The sequence below is a fragment of the Dipodomys merriami genome, unplaced genomic scaffold (genome assembly GCF_024711535.1).
Source record: "Dipodomys merriami isolate MVZ:Mamm:240054 unplaced genomic scaffold, mDipMer1.0.p SCAF_20, whole genome shotgun sequence".
Lineage (NCBI taxonomy): Eukaryota > Metazoa > Chordata > Mammalia > Rodentia > Heteromyidae > Dipodomys > Dipodomys merriami.
In genome coordinates, this window is record NW_027203382.1 from 9,406,127 (window position 1) to 9,422,450 (window position 16,324).

Genomic DNA, 16,324 nt, shown 5'->3' on the forward strand with positions numbered 1-16,324 from the left:
CCCTTAAAAAAAATAGCATCATAATTTCGTCAAGTAGGTGTCATGCTACTAAAATGCCACCAGTTTTAATTTCTCAGGACTAACCAATGCATGTATTCCGCAAGGAGCAGTATGAATCTGCGACTTGTGCCTGAGTGATACCCCTTGGGCCATTAATGTGAGGATTATGTGAGGTCCTGGGAGCAGCTGTCACAGAGGCCACATGTACAAACTCAAGAGGCATTTTGCAGCTATGAGGCACCTTTTCTGTCTCTCTAGTTAGTGCTAATTTGATACTGCTATTTAGTATTCTATTCACTTCACACAACATATCTGAATGTTGACAAGATCACCCCCCCAAAAAAATCCTAGAAACAAGATATGCAAATTAATCTTAGCTCTCACCTAGCAAATCCTGTGCCTGCTCTATGTCAGAGAAGCTTCCCTAAAAAGTGACACTGTCCAATGAACTCTTGAAGTTCCTTTAGAACACTCATATTGTATGCCTTAAGGTAAAAGTCTGGAGACTGTTGATATTGTTTATACTGGCACTCTTATTCACTTATTCTTTAGTCCTTGAATATTTTACCATTTCTTCCTGAAGCTTGTACAAAAAAGAACAGAGTTAAATCAGTAGGGAGGCGATTAGCATAATGAAGTAATATCTAAGATGCTACGGAATATAACAGACACACTTATTTCCAAGAGCTTTCTCTCTAGAGAGATATAAAGGGGCAGTCAAACTGTGAAATTAGCTATTAAAGATAATACAGATTTTACATTCATTTAGTTGACCATAGCTTGGTTCAAGGTTTCTGTGCTTTTTCTAAGGAATTGTACATGTGGCTAATTAGCCTTTCAAATGAATTCTTTTCAGGGTATTAATAGCAATGAATTATGGCATTTTGATCAGTGCAGATTTTCATGAATCCCGTATGGAGTTGATTCATGGAACACTGTACTGCCAAGGGGCCTGCTTTCAGAGTTTATTCTTTCTCAATCAAACTTTCCTGGCATTTCTGGAACTAGAAAACTGATAACATCTTTATAGTGCATACTATGATTTTGACTGTTAGAAGCATTTGATGATTATTAACTCACTCAATTATCACAGCCCAATGAGGCATGACACATTATTACCTCAGTTCACCAAGGGCAAACCTAAGATATAAAGAGGTAATCTACTTGGCCAAGGTGAAACAACTAGAAAATGTTAGAGACAGGATCCAAATTCAAGTAGTCTGGATATTGTTTTATTTCAATAACCACCGTAGTTTTTTAAAAGTACACTTTTTCTGAGATTTAGAATGAGCACTCTAAGCATTAGAAATTACCAGGTAACTGCATAAGTATGTAAAGAAAACAAGAACGTGGCTCTTTTAACCTATCAAAACAGCAAACATTTTTAAAAAATCCTATGAGAGATGGACAGTGTTGAAGTGTTCTGACTCCTCATCACATAATTAGAGCATTTTCATGTTCACTTTCTCCCTGTTCTCTACAACCACTGAGGAGGATAAGGGAAAAGAGTAAGTGAGCTGACAAAATCAGGATATTTGTGTTAGGGAGGATCTCCAGCAAAAGGAAACATTGCCTGCTAATCAAGACAAAAGCCCTGGTAGTAATGGGAATAATAAATAGATTTTAGGGTTGGCCTCTGAGAGGATCAAGGGGGTGGGGTTAGTGCAAAGAAGTTTTGAAGGGAGTGGAAGGCCTTTTTCCACAAGTGTTGACATACATTATAAAGTGGATTAAACTTCAAAATTTTTGAGAAGGTGAAATAAATAAGCTTCTGAACTTTTGGACTGGGCATGTTTAAATGTGGTCCTCTTTGAAAGACTGATTGGAAATACCTCATAACATCTATTCTTGGTGCTTGTGTGGGAAAGTCTCAGTCACTGTTAGTGGAAAAGTAAATTGGTTAGATAATTCAGGAGAGAGATTTTTAAAACATAGCAATTCCCTTCTTTGGGATTTACCCATTAGATGCTCCCAAAAGTATAAACCAGGATTTGTGTAAAAAGAATTACTTTGCAAATTGTAATAGTAAAAATAACAGGGAAATGAGTAGACATCTAAAAAAAAAAACTATGTGTGCTATGCACACACTAAGCAGAATACTATGGGTCTTTTGAAAGGATGAAGTAAGACTGAATCTAAAGATTGCCAAGACGCTGGCAGATTTAAGAGGCAAAGTGTTTCTAAGTGAATACAGTATATTCACTCTTAAATTTGGTACATTTGAAAAAAGGTGTGTGTGCCCATTTTCTTTCTGGAGAAGACTCAAGGAAATGTTAATGGTGATTGCTTTGGGAGTAGACCACTGGAGTTCAAATAAATGGAAATTTTTACTTTTACTTTGGATTTCTGTTTGGAGCATAACATAGTGCTTTTATGTTGCAGAATTTATACCCTGATATACACATTACTGGGGAGTAGACATGTGGGACTCCAATTATTATGTATAGATTTGATTTGCCTTTAATAAGAAGGTTTATCAGGGTATTTTCAGTTCATTTTTTTCTTTGTTTTAATGAATCGCTGTCCATGATCCATGGCACCAAACCAAGCCAAATAACAACAACAACAAAAAACAAACAAACAGGAAATCTGTGGAGCTTTCACTAGCTTCTGGTAATGATGAAACGTATATCATTTATTCTGGGAGTAGTTTCATGTAAAACTAGTTGAATTCTCAAACGTTTATACCTTTTTAAAATTTTATTTTACTGTAAGGATGCTGTACTGAGGGGTTACAATTACAGGAGTAAGGTAATGAGCATTGTAAGGTAATGAGTAAGTAATGAGCATTGTTCCCCTCCTTTGTTGTTCTCCCACTATCTCTTCCCTCCCCACCTCCTTCACTCCCCCCCAACCCCCCCTCCTCCCCCCCCCTGCCAAAGTTGTAAGGTTCATTTCCAACATAGTGTCTTGTGAGTATCATTGTTGCAATGTGTCATCCTGTGTCCTTATTTCAGAATTTTGTTATTCCTCTTCTCCTTCCCAAATTAGATAAATGTATATATAAGATACAAGGTACCAAAATCAAGTACAGTGACAACAGGGGATATACCATGGGGAAAGAATATACAAAGGAAACAAAAAAATCACAAACAACAACAACAAAGAAAGACCTCTTGTGTTGATATTTTGAGGTTCATTTAACTTAACATCATCTTATATGGTCATGTGTTTGTAGCTTTTGAGCTTTTCTGCTAGTCTGATAAAATTATCCTAAACATATACTAATTATTGCAAATGACGGAAACTGTGGAACCTATATTTGTTTGGGTCTGGCTTATTTCATTTAATAAGATTTTTCCAAGTCTTTTCATTTCCTAACAAATGGGGTGGTGTCGTTCTTTCTGACGGAAACATAGAATTCATTGTGTTTATATGTTTTTTACCTTCAAAATTGATACTCTTATTATAGTAGTTGGTGATCCAGTATTTAGGCCTAATGGCTATTTGATTTGAGTAACCAAAGTGCCATTGGAAAAATAAGGCTTGCACATGAAAATGACCATATAGGGGCTGGGAAGGTGGCTCAGTGGTAGAGCGCTTGCCTTGCATGCATGAGGCCCTGGGTTCGATTCCTCAGTACCACATAAGCAGAAAAAGCTGGAAATGGTGCTGTGGCTCAAGTGGTAGAGCACTAGCCTTGAGCTGAAGAGCTCAGGGACAGTGCCCAGGCCCAGAGTTCAGGCACCATGACTGGCAAAAAAAAAAAAGAAAATGACCGTATATAATAATTCAATGCATATATTCCAATTATATTTTAAAATGGTTTAATTATTTATTATATATTTTGCTTTCTTAAGGAATATTTTTTCCTGCAACTTCTGGGAAGGATTTATGCAATATTTCTGTACTGCATAAACTGAAATAAAGTCAGTGTGTATGATTGTGTATTTTATTTACTTATTATAAAACTTATTTTATATGTGTTGAAAAGGCCTTTCTCTAAAACAATAACTACTTACGTACCTTAGTTAATTATATCAAACTTATTTAATTAGAAGCCAATTACTAGAGGTAATAAAGAGGCAAAGAAAAATTTTTTTATAAGATTCCAAGTCTATGATTTAGAAACCCATGGTATTAGAATTTTTCCTTTTCCCAAACTACCACTACCTCCAATTTTGATGTGAATTTTTAGATAAGTAAAATTACATAAGCTAGGCAAGGCAAAGGCAGGAATATCACTAGTTCAATGCCAGCCTGAGCTACATCGCAAGCTACAGGCTAGCCTATGCAATGAAGCCCTATCTCAATAAAATTATATAATTAGGGCCTGAGAAATTCAAATTACAATGTTGGTTCCAATGTATAATTTATCTTTTATTTCGCTGGTCATGAGGATTCAACTCAGATCTTGGGTGCTGTCCCTGAGGGTTTTTGTTTTTTCTCAAGGTTAGCATTTTACCACTTGAGCCACAGATCCACTTCTGGATTTTTGGTGAATAACTGGAGATACGAGTTTCACAGACTTTCTTGACTGGGCTGGTTTTGAACAGTGATCCTCAAATCACAGCTAGGATTACAAAAGTAAGCCATCAGCACTGGCTTTACTCTCTCCCACCCCCTCTCCCCTCTACTTCCCCTTCTCTCTCCCCTTCTCTCTCTTCCTCTCCCCCTCTCCTGAAAGGAAAGCATGGAAATTGAGAACACAGGCTTTGGCATTACACAGAAGTGCGAATTCACTTTCACTTCCTGGATTAAGCAAGTCATACAAATTTTCCAACTTTCCATTTCCATCTATCTGCAAAACTAGGATACCAACAACCATTCTCAGGTTTGTTCTAAAAAAATAAAGCAGGCTTTGTTTGTATTCCATCAGTGTTAACTATTTTATCATTAGGATGCTTTGGGCTGCAAATATAAAGAGCTACCACCCAAACCGACAAAAAGAGAAATTGTTGGCTCAAATAACTAGAAAAAACAGACATGAATCTAGGATATTTTAAGAATCTAGTATGTTTTTTTCTCTTCACCTGATCTTCACTATTACTATCTTCATCTTACCTTCTGCCTCATGAACCAAGATTGACTCTTGCACTGCCAGCTATATGTTTTCTCATCCAGGAGGAAAGACTGAGTCCCAACTAGGTTTACCCTGATTGAAACAGCTGAGGCCACATGCCTGGCCCTGAGTGAATCACTGGTTTATCTCTATGAAATTCTCTATCCTTTGGCTGAGGAGTAAGTCTCTTCCTCATAGCCACACTGGTAATCAATGGGAAGAGGAAATGGTAGAAACACATGCTGAGAATGTAACCAATACAACTTAACTGTATTTTACCCAGACATTGATTAGAGGATGCTCCATTTCCCAGAACAGGAAGTATCTGCCTAAGTGAATTTGAAAAGCACCTACATCCTAGGCTCTTCTTTTCAATTGATATCAGAGGCAGAACAACTCTACCAGGAGTGTGGGTTGTGGAAAGGCTTTAATGTGTCACCATGAATAGTATTTGTATTCTGTTCTAAGACAAGGCTTCCTATAATGAATATCCACTGCTAAGAACATTTGGCCATCTATGGTTGGTTTAATGCTTTGCTATGAGGAAGTGACAGAGTTATCATCTTCTCATGTGATAGTAACCACAGAAGATCTCCTGTTTTGTAAGAGATTGGGAGCAACTTCTTAGTGGTTATCCACTGTCGCAATGTCTCTAGGACTCTTAAGGAACGTCAGTTAACTGAATAACGCAAGCTCAGCTTCTCTTCTGCAGTCCAATCTATGTTTTGCAGAATTTATGTCATTATCAAAAGCAGATCCTGCTTTCACATATGTTCATCCTCTAGATTGTACTTATGTATGGAAAAGCCTTATAAAAGAACCTTCTCAGTGACAGACTAATTTACTGGATAAATAAAATTAGTACTCCCAGAATGATATTTAGCCTTTTAAATCTCACAAATGAGCATAAAACCTGTTTCAAAAGGAAGTTGAATATATTTCTGAGGTCAAGGGGAAGTTTTATATATCTGATTTCTTACGATTAAAAAAAAATTGTCCTTGAACCTATAGCCTTTCTTGATCACTGTATGTATAAATAATTGAAAATTATCTCTTTGCTTAGAAAACCTGCACCCAGGGGAGAGCATTTCAGGGTGAAGACTTCAAAGAGCTGTTCAAACAGAGAAATTACAATATTTTAGTGTTTTATGGAATGTCATTGCTGTCTAGTTAGGGTTTGTTTGGCATCGTTTTCCAGTCCGGCAGTTATAAGTTCAGTCAGGAAGAGCACAGAGTTAAAAGGCCCCACTCACTACATCTTGTCAGTGATACATACTGTCAGCCTGGACTCTGTCTGGTGATGCTGACCTTTTCCCCTGGCTGTCATTTCCCTTTCCCAGTCCATACCTATACTCTTTGGAAGGAAATAGCTATGTGAACTTAACCAAGGGGAGTTACATTCTACTGTCAAAGAAGAGTCAATTATTCTGAATTCTTCTGCTCTATAAATCTGTTCATTCTCCTCCAGTTCATGTATTTATTCAATCAATTTGCTTATGTTAGTATGAAATAATAGATATTATTATTTCATAACGTGTGTTATAATCCAATAAATTATTTGTTTTGTCTCTTCAAAACTGTTTAATCGCCAGGCACTGGTGGCTCATGCCTGTAATCCTAGCTACTCAGGAGGCTGAGATCTGAGGATTGAGGTTCAAAGCCAGCTGGGGCAGTAAAAGTCCATGAGACTCTGATCTCCAATAAACCAGTCAAAAACTGGAAGTGGCGCTGTGGCTCAAGTGGTAGAGTGCTGCCTTGAGCTGAAGAGTTCAGGGACAGCGCCCAGGCCCAGAGTTCAAGCCCCACAACTGAAAAAAAAAAAAACAAAAACACAACAACTACTTAATAACTTTTTCTCCCAGACTTTGTGAAGATGGTAAATAAAATTCAAATGTTTTTTTTTCTTTCATGCAATTGTTTCTAAAACATTTATAAGATTATTTCTTTGTTGCTTTGTATGTCCCTCCCCCACAGTATAACCCCTGCTTTCACTGTATTTGATGTCGGTATAATTTGTGGAGGGGAAGGGGAAAAACAAATCGTTTAAATAGGGATACAGGTGGACCCATTGCAACGAGATGTACAAGTTGTTATGTGGAAAACGAACTTTACAACTCTGGTATGGGGGGGGGCAGGGAGGATTGGGTGGGGGGGGTAGGATGGTAAGGGATGGGAAGGGGAAACAAAGGAGGAGGCTACAATGCTTGATAAGAAATGTACTCATTTGCCCATGTAATTGTAACCCCTCTGTACAGTATTTTCACAATTAAAAAAAAAATCAGTATTATCTGAGGGCTACTTTGTTCCAGACTCCATAGGCAGATCTGTGTTGAACTTTGTAGTTTCTATGTTTGTGAGGAATAGCATGCTATTTACACAGCTGAGTGTGTAAATAGCCCCAACTGTAGCAGTGCACCTGTGACCATAAGATTGTTTAAAAGGATGAAAGGCACATGAGCTTCAATTAAACTCATATCTGAGGTAAAATAGCACAATGATGTACTTAACTCATGTGAGTACTTTTGTTGAATCAAATGTATGAGCTAGGGACAGTAGCTTATGCCATTTCAGCTCTCAGGAGGCTGAATTATGTAGAATTATGGTTTGAGGCAGAACAGACAAATGGAACAGACAAAATAACCAAAAACAGAGTTGGTGGCACTAGTGGAGCACTAGTCTAGCAAGGCCAAGGCTCTGAGTTCAAACCCCATATCATAATATACTGTGTGTGTAAGTGTGTATTCATGCATGTACACATATATACACACATATATAAATACATATGTATATGGATATGTATAAATACATATATATCTTTATCACACTTATCAAAGGGTAGAAGCAGCAGATAATAATATTTGAGAGTCTTTAAGGGACTAGAATAAAACACGCTGCACATCTGTTGAAAATATGAAAGCTTCTACAAGGTAGGAGTAAAGTCTCCATTAATCTTCCTCACTATATGTATTCTTTCATCTTTGTTCAAGGTACATATGTAATTAGTCTACTTCACACAATTTATACAGTTTTGCAACTGATTTTTCACCTTTTCCCAAATATTTGCCCATGCCATTACAAATGCTCCAGATTAATTACATTAGTGTTTTTGGAAATAAGAAAATATTACTTTGGCTCTTTTACTTTCCTACAATTTACTTTGAGTGAAACAAACGACTTCAAAAAGAAACTTATATTAGGAATACTTTATAAAATCACTAACTAGGGGAGTAGTTGCATATGTGGAGTTCTGAAAGAAGTGGAATGGGCATTTAAATCTAATAAGCAGGAATTTTTTTGAAATTTCATTGAAGCTGATGAGGCTATGGATCCCAATGTGACATTTTGTAAGATGTGAATATATAAATATGAACGCATTTTCCTAGCAAAATCTTACATGTTTAGCATCATAGTAAAATATCTGCTACATAAGTTTCTTCATTTAAGATTTTTATAATAAAAAAAATCAAGCCTTGAGGAATTTTTTCTCATGTGTATCACTCAGATTTTGGAAATTTTCAACTTGTTTTAATTTGTTGAAACATTTTTTGACCCAAACATACATGACAAGGAAGGCAATATCAGTCGCTAATTAATGGAGGATGCCGTGTGTGTGTGTGTGTGTGTGTGTGTGTGTGTGTGTGTGTGTGTGTGTGTGTGTGTGTGCGTGCGTGCGTGCTGGTGTTGGGGCTTGAACTCAGGACTGAGTTTTGAGCTTCATTTGCTCAAATCTAGCACTCTACACTTGAGCCACAGCTCCACTTCCAGCTTGTTTTGTTTGTTGTGGTAGTTTAGTGGAGATAAGAACCTCACAGACTTTCCCGCTTAGGCTGGTTTTGAGCTGTGATCCAGGTATTTAAGCCTCTTAAGTAGTTAAGATAGCAGGTCTAATTACAGTCAATTTTTTTTAAGAAAAAGAAACTTAGGGAAGTAGTGCTATGGCTCAAGTGGTTGAGTGCTAGCCTTGAGCTGACAAGTTCAGGGACAGTGCCCAGGCTGAGTTCAAGCCCATGACCAACAAAAATAAATAAATAAATAAATAAATAAGTCCTTGGGGCTGGGAAGGTGCTTAGTGGTAGAGTGCTTGCCTTGCATACATGAGGTCCTGGGTTCCATTCCTTAGCACCACATAAGCAGAAAAATCCGGAAGTGGCACGGTGGCTCAAGTGATAGAGCGCTCACCTTGAGCTCAAGAGCTGAGTGACAGCACCCAGGCCCAGAGTTCAGGACCGATGACCGACAAAAAAAAAAAAAAAAAAAGAAACTTAGGCCGCCAGAGCTCAATAACCTTTCCTGCTTTATGGCAATTTAACAGTACAGATAGAGATATATCTGTACTTTTGTGCTCAAACTCCAGCAATATTTCCTTTGTGGTACCATAGCGCTCTTCCTCATCTTCTGGATAGCTACATAAATGTGAATAATTTCTAATCCTCAAAGCACTTTCAGGTATTTCCTCTTATAATCAAAACAATCCTTTTTGCAGTATCTATTACCATGTTTCCATAACTAGAAAACGAAAGCACCATCTTTAAGCTGAAGTTAAAGTTGCTTAAAACATGCTTTCATCACAGTTGGAGTCTTGTCAACGCAGCCTGGTTGTGCAAGGGATCAGTCCATGACATTCAGGATGGAGGAAAGAGAATTCTGTTTGCTTGACTCATGTTGGGTCACAAACTGTATGTGGAGGTGGAAAGGTTATCAACAATAATGTAGCGATGTTGCACCCAGCAGTTTATTTAGCAACAAGCCATAGTGAGTAATGAGCATTTGTGGGGGGTTCTAGGAAATGGTATTTTAGGAGTACCAAATTTGTACCTTTGTTTCAACAATGGTAAATGTTGCCAGCTTTGGTCTGAATGTTCACTGGTCCAGTTTGTTTGGTTTAGGCTATTGGAAAATCAGAATCCTGGGATTGAACTGGGAATTCTAAAACAAACTCCAGTAAGCTTTGATATGATGGGATGGTGCATTTCTGTTTAAATGAAAACATTAATTACTATAACCACGGATCTTAGTTTACCTCAGATAGTTTTATTTACACCTCCTGACTATGCCATACAAGTATTAAAGTTATTTAAAACTTTGAGTTGGTCATTTCTTTTTAAACCTTTAGGTTACCCCTCTCTTCCTTTCCTTATGCCTGTCAAAATGTTTTATCAGACCAGTCATTTGGTTTACCAAAGGCTTGTCTGTAGTCAGGCTCTTCATTCTCAGGTAATTAAGTAGCTATTTCACCATCTTTCAGTTTCTGCATCATGTCCTCTAGTAGTAACCAGATAATCCAGATGACCACTTCCCTGAAATCTCTTATCTGCATCTATTTCTACTATCAGTCATTAACAGAAGTCTTCTAGGCTGCAGAACATAGAATTTGCTTCAGATCATTTAAAGAGAAAGAAGACCAAAGTTGGATATTAAAGAGGCATAGTAGTATACCAGCCACCTTTGCCACTGGTGCTTGCTATGCATTATCTGTGATAGCAGGACTATGACGCCATACTTTGCCACAGCTTTCTTGGACTAGAAGAACCAGATGGTTCCTGAACTAAGCTTTTTAGAAAATTAGTGTTCACATCTATCTTCAGGTATATAACAATTCTAGAAAAGAAGAACAGTAGTTTATAGTTTTCCAGTCTTATTACCACAGAGAAATGACACTCAAAGGGGTTTGGAATAATAGACATGGAGCTAGTCAACTTGCACTTCTGCAGTGTTATCAAAACTAGAATACTAAGAAGTGCAAACTTAAAGAGTGATCTACTAAACAACTTTAAAAAAGAAATTAAGTCCATAGACCACATGGTATTGCCTGAGTATATAAATCTCGTGAAACCCTAAATGGTTACTTGATCTACCATTTGGGGGGTATAGAAAGTTAGGCTCATAGATCAAAAAAAAATAAAATTGGACAGAAAAGGTAGATTTTGATTTGAGTACTAGGAAGAACTCAATAGGAGAGGTATTAATATGGTTTGAATGTTGAAATGTGGTTCAACTCATGTTGCAATTTGCTTGCTGATGGGAAGAGGACCTTTAACAGAAACCATGTGAATTCTCACTCTCAGCAGCAGACTGTTGACCCTTATCAAGAGTCAGGCAGATGCCATGCCTTCCTGGCCTCTGGAGCTGTGAACCTCTTTCCTTCATAAATTAACACCTTCCATTACTTTGGGTACAGCAATAGAATGTAGCTGATGGGTAACCTATCTACCAAAGAGAATGTTTGATGGATAGATTGATTCTAGTTTCTAGCAACTTTAGCTTAAAGTGACTAGGATGTAATGTTCTTATCTGGGAATGTCTGAGGTCAAAAGCTACAGTAGAGTAGTAAGTCAAGAGTGTGGCCATGGAAGGTCTCAGAAGTGCCCAGGTATCCTCTCCACCTGCCATTCAATACCTAAGTTTCCATATCAGACAATAATCATCCCTTTACATTACTGTTCTTTCTCTGATTACCCTCTGCAATTTCCAATGCTGCTTAAAGGAAATTTTAATTTTTGGACTCATCCATTTAGAAATATCCACCGAGGCCCTGTCCCTTGCCAAGAACTCTGCTAAATTTTGGGATATGTCACAGATACGCCAGCAATAAACAGACATGGCCTCACCCTTCACAGAGCTTACACTTTAGGAGGCAGGAGGAGATGAAAAATAGCTGCACAGATCAGTAAATTAACTCTTTATAATTGTAATAAATTCTATGGAGTGTTATTTCCTCCATCTCGAAAACAGGCACAAATAACAAGTTGCAGGTATCATTCAAGATATTTAAAATGGCAAGTAACCATGCTTTTGTTAAACCTGTAGGTGTGCCTAGTACTTTGGACACATCTTTTTCGATTCATCTTTGGAAGAACAATTTTTATTATAATTATCTTTAGTTGTACAGGGGTTTCAATTCAACATGTTGGTTTATGAGTACAATGCATCTTGATTTATGTTATCCCTTTCATCATTCTCACCCATCTCTTCCAAAGGATCCTTTACAATAAATTCTACTGTTTTTCCATAATCATATGCTGATTGTCTTCTTGTAACCATTACAGCAAGCCTGAAAGGAGATATCTTTTCATTTTCGTTGACAAGAATACCTTTGGTGCTTGATACTTCAGTGGCCTGTAACTTGCTCTTTCTCTCATTTGGCTATTGTACTTTCTCCTCCCAGGAGCTCAGCTCAAACTGCTCAAAATGACTCATTCACCCATTTCCTGACTCTGCCACATCTTGTCAGTTGGCAAATTCATCTGATTGCATTGCCTTAATATCTACCAAATCCATCTTTTGTTTCTCGTGCCTTCCACTAGATCATGTTCTTGTGACTAAATTGAATTGTTATAAAAAGCTTTTTAAATAATCCCTATATCCACATTCATCCGTCATACAGAGGAGAAATAAAAGGCCCAGTTTTGTTTATCTCCAAATTCTAAGCACTTAGCCCAGAGTCTGAAGCATGAAAGACAGGCAGTGAGTGTTTATTAAATGAAGCTTTGTTGTACTGTCTCTCTTCAGAAGTCTGTGCTCCCAGGCTGAAGCTATCCTCTGTCTGATGTCACTGTACTTCAACCTTCTTCCTACCTTATTTATCATGCAATTCAGTGATACATGATACATTCTTTTTTAAACTATTCATCACTGACTTGATGCTCCCTTCCTCCAAACCTTCATTTGTCAAAATTCTACCCATAATTTCAGACCCTGCTTCATATCATCTCTGTGGGGCCTCTTCAGATTATCCATTGTAATAATTGGTCTTTTTGTTCTTAAGCTCATAGTGACTTAATAACTTGATTATAATGAAGTTTTTTTATAACTCCTGAGTGGACAGGATTTCAATTTAAATGCCAGTTTTGATCAATTGTAACTGCCTGGAGAATTATATAGGGAAAGATTATAAGGATTTTATTCTTAGGGTCCTAGTGATTAGAAAAAAAGAGGAAAGGAACTAAACCCCATTAGATGTCACAAGAGAAGAGAGAACAAAGTACCAATGGCCACAACAACTTTGTTACAGATCCTTACATACATTTTCACTCAGGTTGATCATGTGTTCTTGAAAACATCTATTCTGTACCCTAACACAATGAATGTTCAGTTTATGCTTTTCCAAACTATTAACCAGTTTAAAGTGGATCCCATATAAAATGACAAGTTTGACATCCATTTACATGCTTGGATATGATTTCTGAAGGTGTGAAAGGATACATCCCAAATTGCCATGCTGTTTGAAGGTTTGATACAAATTATTATTGTTGATTTTTTTCTTTGTTAGCATTCAAACCCAGGCAGGGCCTTGTGCATCCTAATAGGTGTTTTACTACTGTCTAACTAAAAATCAAAAGCAATTTACAAATTAATATTAACAAAACTGTAAAAACTATTAAAGTTCAAACCGACAGCATCAATTTATTATTACAAACTAGTTTTATTATATGTGGAGGCAGGTTCTCTATATTATACAACCCAATTTTATAGTTTGACTTCAATGAAGAGTAATGTAAAAACATGTGCTCATAATATGAATTTATTTCCTACTTTATAATAGTCTTCCTGTAAAAATCAAAGTTATTTTATTGAATAATAATCTTAGAATATAACCCCTGCTTTCACTGTATTTGATGTCGGTATAATTTGTGGAGGGGAAGAGGAAAAACAAATCGTTTAAATAGGGATACAGCTGGACCCATTGCAACAATGAGATGTACAAGTCGTTATGTCGAAAACAAACTTTACAACTTTCGTGGTGGGGGAGAGGGGGGATTGAGGAGGAAGGGGGGGTGGGGAGGATTGAGTGGGGGGTGGGGGGAGGATGGGAAGGGATGGGAAGGGGAAACAAAGGAGGAGGCTACAATGCTTGATAAGAAATATACTCATTATCTTGCCCATGTAATTGTAACTCCTCTGTACAGTATTTTCACATTAAAAAAATAATCTTAGAATAGTTTTCATAAAGCCACATCTTTAAGTTGTTTAACTTGGTGGCATTTAAAGGATCTGTGTGGGCATTTAATGCAATTATTAAAATAATAAACACCAGTTGAAGATGTAATACAGAAATGGAATGTATGTGGTTTGGCAGCTATTTGGATGTGAGTGGGAGGAAATGGAGCAGTCAAAGATGGCTCAGCAATTTCTAGCCTGAGTGACTGGTTCTGTGGACTGGCGCTGCCGTTTATAGAAACAAGGGTATTATGAAAGGAGAATGTATCCTTTATTGTACCAGAAGAGAGGTGATGAGTTCAGTTGTCACTCAAAGTTATGTGACTTTTTGTTCTAAGTGATAATTGCTTCACAAGGAAAGCTGCTTATCTTGACATTAAAACCACACAAAATACACTGATTTATTCAAAGGATGAATTTATGATATGTGAATTACATCTCAATAAGGGTTTATACTGCTGCTTTATAATTGTACTTCATGTCAATTAGGGAGCTAAAAGATCTACTGTTGTCTATTTTACCTTATCAATGCATATTTTAAAACAAAAGAACATTCCTTTTTGAATTAAAACATCATAAGAATTTAAAACAACTTCATATATGGGAAGAAAAGCCAGCTTTCCTACTGAGTACAAAGTGGCAGACACTATAAACTATGACCTGTAAAATTTTTACTGAATGTTTCTTCTATGTTACTTAAATTCAATTTTTCCTCTTGCAAATGTGTCTATAACTCTAGGTCTAGCTTATTAAGAGTATATCATTACTGAAAAAAATCCATACAGGTAGCTTGCAAAGGGTTTGGATCTAGAAATAGCTTGTGCACTTTCTTTCCATAGAAAGCAGCATTAGAAATTTAAATCACTGAGAAATTGTTTCTTGAACATACTGTCACAATGCTGGGAGAATTTATTTCTATATAATTACATCATATTTTATATTGGACCTAAAATAGAAGTGTGTGATCCATTGGTATGAGATCTTTTGCATAGATGAATGAGTCAACAGTCTCTTGAATAAATCATTTTTATTTTAACTTACAATTACATGGAATTAACTTATTTATACACCTTTATTTTCCACTCATCTTTGATTGTGATTTTACTTCACAGCTTCTTCCTATGCTAATTTCCTTAAATAAATCCTGTAGTGTCTTGTGTGGGAAACTTATGCCATATCATATTGGTTAGCTTTCAATTGGGTTGAAATAGTATATTTTAGTAACTAGCATGTTTTTGAGTCAAGAATTTAAAAGCTTTAATGTACTAGGTGATTATGATATTGTCTGAAATCACAAAATGATTAATTTTATTGAACAATTCTTGTAGTTTAGCCTAAATTAAATATGGTTCATCTTTGGAAAAATTAGAAGATAATAAATTTAATATTTTGTGTATTTCTTCCAGAAGATCAATACTGTTGGAACCAGTAATGCAGATGTCCCTTTGGCTGATCCCGGAATGTACCAATTGGATATTACATTGAGAAGGGGTCAAAGTTTAGCTGCCCGAGATCGAGGAGGTAAGAACATAATTTTTTCTGTGTTTGTGACAAACTTTGTTTTCCTTAGGAATGCTTAAGTTTAAAAATTAATTGTAATATTTTAATTTTTGAAAGCCTGGGTTCAAGGATATACTTTGATACGTATTTGATCTTCTGACCATGAATGAGAAAGAAGGTTTTGGCTCAGGTTCCACAATTCTGACTCACATGGTCCATACAGCATGTTCCCACCAAAGTGCTGAAAACCTGGACTCTGCAGTACATGTAACTTTGAAACAATTAGGTACATACACAAGATGGATATTTGAAGTCATACCATAAATTATCTTTTAGTAGAATCAAGGATATTTTTGGCTACCTAGATTTGTTCCTTTAAATCTAAAATTATATTATCTCATCAAGACTCAGGTTATTCTCAACTGAGACTAGATTAGACTTGGTAGTAGCTTCAAGGTGAATTAAGTGTTTATGCATTACAAGAAAAGACAAGATAAACCAAATGTTCTTTAATTCCCAGATTCCCAACCCTAAGGCAACCTCCTGATGAGCTAGGCAGGGTCACGTGAAGAATTCTTTAAGCACAGGCTAGAGGCATAATCAGAGAATCGAGATCCCCAGTAGACTGGGTAGAAGTCATTGCAAAATCTCAATACTAGCTGTGTATGTGTTAGAGAGCAGGACCGCCTTTAGAGCTGCTGGTCCCTCAGGAATCTGAGCTTGACGTTCATCTCCTTCTAGCAGGAGGTCAGAGACTCCAAAAACCTATGTTAGTCATTGTCAAGACACATGAAGAGGTTTGTGACCTCCCATGCTTCTCTCTCCTCACCCTAATTGATGCTCGTATTTAAGGAGTAGAAGAACCAGCTTAGGATTATATCCCAT

The 16,324-nt window shown here is 36.8% G+C and overlaps 1 protein-coding gene across 10 annotated transcripts in view; it reads left to right on the forward strand.

The window, feature by feature from the left end:
* The window catches only part of Mctp1 (multiple C2 and transmembrane domain containing 1), a 530,774-nt gene that overhangs the window by 191,273 nt on the left and 323,177 nt on the right, over positions 1-16,324 (forward strand). For 9 of the 10 annotated variants that reach the window (XM_070031065.1, XM_070031059.1, XM_070031063.1 and 6 more), the window contains exon 2: positions 15,346-15,460. In XM_070031065.1, coding sequence (XP_069887166.1) covers positions 15,346-15,460 — 115 coding nt within the window. The remainder of the gene's footprint in view (positions 1-15,345; positions 15,461-16,324) is intronic. The other variant, XM_070031060.1, reaches the window with a different exon arrangement.